Source organism: Callithrix jacchus, chromosome 4 (assembly GCF_049354715.1).
Source record: "Callithrix jacchus isolate 240 chromosome 4, calJac240_pri, whole genome shotgun sequence".
In the NCBI taxonomy this organism is placed as follows: Eukaryota; Metazoa; Chordata; class Mammalia; order Primates; family Cebidae; genus Callithrix; species Callithrix jacchus.
The window spans coordinates 49,710,695-49,719,089 of NC_133505.1; the positions used below are offsets into that span (position 1 = coordinate 49,710,695).

The following is an 8,395-nucleotide window of genomic DNA, read 5'->3' on the forward strand; positions in this document are numbered from 1 at the left end:
AGAGCTCACCTGGAGATACCACCAGGCTGATGTTTCTGAGAACAGTGATGATGTTTTTGGAAGTGTTGTAGATTCCACACCAGTAAGATCCTGAGTCATTCTGTGTCAGTTGATTCATGGTGATATTGAAGAAGCCAGCGTTGGGCTCATCCGAGATTTTGTACCGAGACTGCTGAATTGCTGTCTGGGTCTTGGAGGTGGTGACCAATAAGGTACACGTATTTGGAGATGTCTGCTCACACCAGGATTTGGGCTGATAGGGCCCTGTCTTGGGTGAGTACCAGCATTGCAGGAAGAGAGTCTGTCCTGAGTGTCTGTGAAGTTCTTCAGGCACAGCACCCTTTACCCAGGAACCTGCAGAAAGAGACCCAGGTCAGAGCTGTGGAGGAACCCAACCTCCCCTCTCACAAGCTGGGAAAGGGGAGAGGGAACTAATTCTGATGCCCACATCCGGAAGAAGGTTCCCAAATTCTGTCCTCTGGTCAGAGAGACACGCTGCCCCCTGGCCCCACTCATTCTTCATTCCTCTCCTTACCCTCCCTGCCCTCTTTCCCTCCATGGCACCTGAGGCCAGTAGCAGCAGCAGCACAGGTGGTAGCAGCAGGTGTGGACCCCCGCAGGCCATACCAGATCAAATCTGTCTCTAACAGTGGAGAGGAGAAAAGGGGGAACCCTCTGAGAAGAGGGAGTCAGATGCTGGGTCGGATTCTGGCCCAGGTTCCCAGTGTCTCTGAGCTGGCACAACTGAGGAAGGTCAATGCCTTGCTGGGGAAGTGACTGGCCTGGGAGGGCGGGCTCTGCAGACCAGGGGAGGAGGGGCATCCAGGCCTGGACAGCAGCCATCAACTATAGGATCTGTCTCTGGGCCTAGGCACCTCAGTGCTGCCTGTGTTGCTCTGCTGCCTTTCTCTGAACTTCTCCCTGTGTCTGCTGCTTTAGGCCCAGCCGGTCATGCTTCTCCTCTGTTGTTAGGGGCAGCTCTCAGCCTGGCCAAGAATAAAGCTGCTGAACTGAGGGGTCATCCCTCTTTCCTTCTCTCTACGCATTTCCTATAGGTGGTCAGGGTCCTTGGAGGCATGACCCGACTCCTGAGTCCTTCTGGTCTCAGCCATCGTGGCTCAATGACGAGTTTTGACCCTGGAACATTTTGTGGGGGACAGATTTTAATCCCAAGAATATTAAGATGTTCCCTGGAAATGGTGGGGCCAGGAGACCAGGGAGGTAAGAGAGTGCTGGTCAGGGAGACTTGGAGGGGAAGGCAGGCAGCAGTGGATCCATTATGGGAGCTCGGGATCATCTCAGTCAGCACTTGTTGGAGGAACACACGAGTGGGTGAAAGAACGATGTGCGTGTAAAATGTGTAGAGGAAGAAAATGGCCAAAGTGGAGCTATCTAGCAACAAATCAGGTGGTACTGGGTTACTACCCAATGTAGATAAGAAATCTCCGGGGGTCAGCGCTGGTGTAAGTAAATGGCCACGTAAAGAACTGGGGGAGAATAGACAAACATCCCGTGTGTAAGGATTTGGCCGTATTCAGAATGCTGGTGTTCCCCCATCTCATATATTCAAACTTAGCTTTTATGTGATGGCATTAAGAGGTGAAACGTTGTGGGAATTTCTTAAGTGATGAGGGCTTCACCCTCAAGAATGACATGAATGCCCTTATAACAGAGATTGCAGGAACCAGATTTGCCCTGTCTGACACGAGAGGACAGCGTTCACACCTTCAGCCAACTGAGGATGCAGCAAGAAAGTGCCACCCTGGAAGCAGAGAGCAGCCCTGAGCAGATGCCAAATCCACTGACACCTTGATCTCTGACTTCCCAGCCTGCAGAACTTTGAGAAAGATGTTTCTATGACTTCTCAAGTCCCATTCTAAGGTATCTTCTCATAGCAGCCTGAAAGGACTGAGAGAGATTGCAAACAACACTTACATGTATTCTGCCCTCAGGAAGAGAGCATAAGTGCCACTGCTTAAGCATGGGCTGTGCAGGTGACTTTCCTCCAGAGAACAGCATGCAGAAGGCAGAGAAGAGTAACTCCACAGTGGGGAAACCTGCCACTCATGGTGTCAGCCAGGCGACCAACGTGCAGACCCACAGAGATAACTCAGGTCGTTAGAATGTGGCATTGACTTGACGTGATGACAAGGGCAATTAGCTGTGCAGTCTCCTTTCCCAAAGCTTCTAGCCCCACGAGAAAAACATCAAACCAATTCCACATGAGGGACAATCTACCAAATACCTGAGCAGTATTCCTCAAAACCGCCAAGACCATCAAAAGTAAGAAATTCTCAGAAGCTGCTGTGGGTAAGAGTAGTCTAAGCAGACACGAAGATGAAAAGCAAGGTGGCGTCCTAGGTGGGACCCTGGAGCGCACAAAGTACACGAGGTAAAAGCCAGGGAAACTGAATGAAGTAAGAACTTCAGCTCACAACATCTACCCCAGAAACAGAGGAGAATGACTTCAGCACGGGCGGGGGATCGGACAGACTGGGTAGGTATTGTTGAAGACACACAATTTAAGGTAGAAAAGACAAGTTCAGACATCTATGGTACAGTATGGTGACAGGAGTTCATAACTGTGAATTGCACACTTGAAAATGACAAAGAGAACAGCGTTTTTTAAAACATAAAACAGAAACTAACTTTATTTTTCTGGAACAAGCAGGTACTAAATATTGAGACAGCAACTTTCCTGACAGAGGCTGCTGGGAAAACACAAAACCGCACAGAGGAAGAGTTAGGTTGAAGAGGAAGCACTGATGTCCCTCCGGGGTGGCTGTCCCTTGGTCTCCTTCCAACACGGAGGCCATAGGCCCTGGTACCCCCCAGAGAATGGTCTGGCACCCATTGCTTCCTGATCCACCTCAGCCTATTTCCATGCACAAGATCCCAAGACCAGCCGAGTCCCATATGAATTGAGCGTGTGGTCACAAGTCACATTGTGCCTGACACCCCAGCTCCCTGCCAGGCATCCCCTGGAAGAGGGGCCAGTCTGTAGAGGTTTCACCGGTTGCTCTCTTTGTGGCCAACACATCCTCCCTGCCCAGGTCAAGCCTGGTTTCCTCCCAGCCCGGTCACCTAGGGCAGGGCCTGGGGGTCCACTCCAGCCACAGGCCTGACCCAGGAATGGAGCCAGAGGCAGGTCACACCTAGAACCTGCTGGGGCAGCCACCAGGCCTGTCTTCACTGGGCTCCTTCCTGCATCTTGACTAGGACACTGGCAGCTGAACCAATGTGTTCAGGGACAGCGCTGTTGCTGGAGGGATGGGGAGGGGAGGGCTCCCAGCCTCCTGCTGCCTTGGCTATGCTCTGGCTCTGGGAGCAGGAGGTCCTCCAGGCCTGATGGGGGCGTCGCCCCACCCTGGTAGATGGACAGTCTCAAGTGATTCCTTCAGGCAGAGCCTCTGGCTCTCTAGACACATCTCAGTGCCTATCATGGTGGGCAGGGTGACAAAAGCCCGGAAGGTGGCAGCCAGCCTGCTCCACGTTCCAGTGGAACATCTCCAGCACTTTGTGGCACTCCCTTCTGTGCCGTGGACCCAGCCCAAAGGCCTGCTACACCTTCAGATACTGGGCAGCCCTCTGCAGGCTCCAGCCGTGGCTCTGCAGGGCTGTCTGGCACTCCTCCGTGGTCACCCCACGCACCATGGCCTGCAGCACCTGAATCTTGTCTGCTAGCTGACCCCTTTCTGGTCCATCCCCAGGGCAGCCCTTCTGTGGTAACAAACAGTGGCCCTCAAGACTGGTGGCCGGGCCCCTGGATTGCTGTTGGTGGTGAGGAAGTTGGCCTTGGCGTTTGAGGCAGCCTCAGGTATCAGTTGAATGGTGGCAGTGGGGACCTTGGTGCTGGATGGGGGCAACAGCAGGGCCACAGGCAGGAAATGCCAGTTTCTCAGGGCTCTGTGTCTCATGTAGGAAGCACTGGTAGTGCTCAGATAGGGCGGTCACTCGGACAGCAGGTAATAGTGGGTGCTGATGACCTTCTTGCCATCCCAATGATGGGCAGCATGCATGAACTAGCCCATGGACCAGGTGCCTGGATCACCTGGGTAGTGGTGTACTTAGGGTCTGAGGCAAAGCTTTGGGTGGTGAGAGTAGTTTTTAAGCATTCTCACCACAAAAAAATTAAGTGTATGTGGTAACACTTGATTTAGCCATTTCGCGATTAATGCACACATCAAACCATGTCACCATCATGACAAATATGAGTTCTACTCATCAGTTTTGTAAAATCATAATAGTAATGTATCAGTATTGGTTCATTAGTTGTGAGAACTGTGGGATACTAGTGGACTATGTTAATAATAGAAGACGTTGGGCATAGCGCATCAGGGAACTATGCAATACCTACACAGCTCTTCTGCGAATCTGAAAGCACTCTAAGTGTAAAAGATTAACACGTACAGAAACAATTTACACAAAGCATAATTAATGATTTCTTGATACATAAAAAACAGCAAAGTTTTAGGAAATCTTAGTGTGGCTAGGTGTAAAGCACAGTGACTGCAGCTAGTGAAGGAATTCCATCATCCCAGCTCCGCTTGCCACTCTGCACAGTGGCCACGGATATGACCCTGGGGGTGTGGAATTCACAGGGCTGGTTTTTCCTTGGTGTTACAACAGTGAGCTCTCCCTAGGTGTCCTCAGTTTTCACTGTGTCTTGCTGAGATAACGGGATTGCCTCAACACCCTAAAATGGGCAGGAACTCCAGTCTTCTGAACACCCACTTATCCCTGGTCCTGCTGTGGAATGGAGCCCCCAGGAGCCCCAGGAAGAAGGGCAACGAGAGGCAGGAGGAGGTGGGAACCTGGAGTTTCTGAGGAAGAGGACCAGGAGGCTGGGAGCCCAACCTGTCACTAGGCACAAAAAGGATACTCAGGTAAGAGGGGACAAAAGGAGGAGGGTCTCCAGTTACTTACTGCCCATGACCTTGTGCTCTCACCACTGACTCACCTAGCAGCTCAGCTACTCTGTCTACCTGGACTTCTCAGCTCAGGAAAAGGCCTCTGCCTGCATTAAGGTCCCATAATCCATGTTTATACCGTCTCTAGCTTCCTACATGTCTAAACGCCATGGCCCCGGCACTGCCTGCCATGCAGGTCCTGCCTCAGACTGCACTGGTGCTTGGCTGCCTTCCCAGTAACCCAACTCACTTGAGTGGGGTTACATGGCAGCCTCTTGCTGAAGCTAACGTAGATAACTCCAGCCTGCACACCCCCACGCTCATAAGCACTTAGTGGCTGGCTACACACTATGGCTCCTGATCCTGTGCTGTGTCCTGCTGCTGCACTACAGTGGACACTCTTCCTTCCTCTGCAGCCATGCTGTGAGTTCCATGTGGGCCAAGCCAGATTCTCTCCTTCTCTTCCGGAGCCCTGCCTTGCTCATCCCTGTGGTGTTGTCCCCGCATGTGTCTTGGTCTCATGTGGAAGGGACCACAGAGCACATCTCCAGCCTCCTTCCTTTCTCACTCCGAGTTTGAACTGGAGAGTGCCTCAGGAACATGTCCAAGATTTCATAGCAAATGTCACAGCTGCTCTGGGCACTTGAACCTGGACCCCAAACACATAGCCAATGAATACCCACTGCTGAGCTGCCCCATCCACCATGACCTCAGGCAGTCTGTCCTGAAGGCTTCCAGAATATACTACCCCAAAATATGTCATGTTGGCATAAGGATGATTTTGAGCTGAAGGCATTGTGAACCAGCAGATCCAGGCAAAATTCTCTGCCCTCCTGTATCTGCCTTTAAACAGAGCATAAAATTTCCTTTTTGGATATGTCCCCCACTTCTGGAGTAGAACAGCACACATAAAAGATGGAGAGTTAATCCCAGCACTTTGGGAGGCCGAGGCAGGTGGATCACAAGAGATCGAGACCATCCTGGTCAACATGGTGAAACCCTGTCTCTACTAAAAATACAAAAAAATTAGCTGGGCACGGTGGTGCGTGCCTGTAATCCCAGCTACTGAGGAGGCTGAGGCAGGAGAATTGCCTGAACCCAGGAGGCGGAGGTTGCAGTGAGCTGAGATCGCGCCATTGCACTCCAGCCTGGGTAACAAGAGCGAAACTCTGTCTCAAAAAAAAAAAAAAAAAAAAAAAAAAAAGAAGATGGAGAGTTGACACTGAGAGGAGTTTGCATAAACTCTTACTAAAATAGCCCTTGTCTTCCATTCATTCCCCCATAGATTTCCTAGTTGCTTCCAAGGATATATTGCCCCTTGAAGCCGAAACCCCCTTTCCAATGGTAAAATGGTCTATGAACCCCTGGTTCTGCTTGAGTGTCTTTTTTTTTTTCTGTGAACTCCCATGCACATAAATCTTAATAAAGATTGTATGTTTTTCCTTCTATTGATCTGCCTTTTGTTAGTTTCCTTCACAGCCTCTCAGATGAAGATCCTAAGGAGGTAGAGGAAAACTTGCCCCCCTGCAGTGTCTATCAAGCATCCAAATTGCCTGCACTGGCAGGCCCAAGACATGACCCTTGGAAGAGACTCAGGATAAAGGGCAACAGGACTGAGGCACCAAAAAAACAGAAACTCTTCCCTTGAGAAAAAAGATTTAAAATATGATGTTTTTTCTCTTTAACATGAAAAACTGCTTTAAATAAATGGAAACTATCAACCAAAAGACTTAGGTGTCAAAGCATGTTGTACTGCAAGATGTTTAATCTGTATGAATAAGACGGTAAATTTGTAACAAGGAACTGAGCACTTCGTTAGCTGACCAGTTTTGTGGAGGCAAAGTCTGTGAAGAAGCATCAGCCTACATAATTTTCTGTAATAGTGGAAATGTTCTCTCTCACTGTCCATCATGGTAGCCAGTAGCCATGTGTGATTGTTGAGCACATGTCATGTGGCAAGTGTGACTGAGGGTCTGAATGTTTCTTTTTCATTCAATTCTCATTAATTTACTCTTTGCTTTTGACTTTTTTCTAATTGAGACATGATTATTGTACGTAACTATGGAGTACATAGTGATGTTTTGATACATACAATGCAGAGTGATTAGATCAGGTTAATCAGCACATTCATCATCTCAAACATGTATCATTTCTTTGTGTGGAGAACCTTCAAATTCCTCTCTCTAGGTATTTAAAAATATATATTATTGCAACTATAGTCATGCAACACTAGATCTTTTTCTTCTTTTCTAGCTGTAATTTTGTATCCTTTAAGAAAACTCTGCTATCCCCTTTGCCCTTGACCCTACCATTCTCAGCCTTTAATAACCTCTGTTCTACTCTTTACTCCATGAGATCAGCATTTTTAGCTTCCCCATGTGAGTGAGAACATGCCACGTTTTACTTTCTGTTCCTCCTTATTTCGTGTAACATAATGCCCTTCAGGGTCATCCATATTGCTGTGAGTGACAGAATTTTATTCTTTCATAGCTGAATAGTATTTCATTTTGCATTTATGCCACATTTTTTGTATCCATTCATTTTTCATTTGGGTTGATTCCCTATCTTGGCTATTGTGACTATTTCTGCAATAAACATGGTGTAGATATTACTTCAGTATATTGATTTCTCTTCTTTTGGGTATATACCCAATAGTGGGATTGCTAGATCATATGGTAGTTCCATTTGTAGATTTTTGTGTTACCTCCATACCATTATCCATAGAGTCTGTACTAGTATACATTCCCATCAACAGTGTATTATAAAGAGTTCCTTTTCAAACAAAGCAGGAGGCATCACACTAGCAGACTTCAAACTATACTACAAGGCTACAGTAGTCAAAACAGCATGGTATTGGTACCAAAACAGAGATATAGACCAATGGAACAGAACAGAGGCATCAGAGGCAACACAACATATCTACAACCATCCGATCTTCGACAAACCTGACAAAAACAAGTAATGGGGAAAGGATCCCCTGTTTAATAAATGGTGTTGGGAAAACTGGCTAACCATGTGCAGAAAGTAGAAACTGGACCCCTTCCTGACACCTTACACTAAAATTAACTCCAGATGGATTAAAGACTTAAACATAAGACCTAACACCATAAAAACCCTAGAAGAAAATCTAGGCAAAAACATTCAGGACATAGGAGTAGGCAAGGACTTCATGACAAAAACACCAAAGCATTGGCAACAAAAGCCAAAATAGACAAATGGGACCTAATCAAACTCCACAGCTTCTGCATGGCAAAAGAAACAGTCATTAGAGTGAATTGGCAACCAAGAGAATGGGAAAAATTTTTTGCAGTTTACCCATCTGACAAAGGGCTGATATCCAGAATTTTCAAAGAGCTAAAACAGATTTACAATCAAAAAACAAACAAGCCCATTCAAAAGTGGGCAAAGGATATGAACAGACAGTTTACAAAAGAAGACATACATGAGGCCAACAAACATATGAAAAAATGCTCATCATCACTGGT

General features: G+C 47.8%; 1 protein-coding gene across 1 annotated transcript in view; it reads right to left on the reverse strand.

The window, feature by feature from the left end:
- Window positions 1-746, reverse strand: part of TREML4 (triggering receptor expressed on myeloid cells like 4) — a 10,212-nt gene extending 9,466 nt beyond the window's left edge. The window contains exons 1-2 of the mRNA XM_002746525.7: window positions 565-746; window positions 10-354 (exon numbers count right to left, since the gene is read on the reverse strand). Of these exons, the coding sequence (XP_002746571.2) occupies window positions 10-354; window positions 565-625 (406 nt within the window). The 5' untranslated portion in view covers window positions 626-746. The remainder of the gene's footprint in view (window positions 1-9; window positions 355-564) is intronic.
- Window positions 747-8,395: the final 7,649 nt, after the last annotated feature.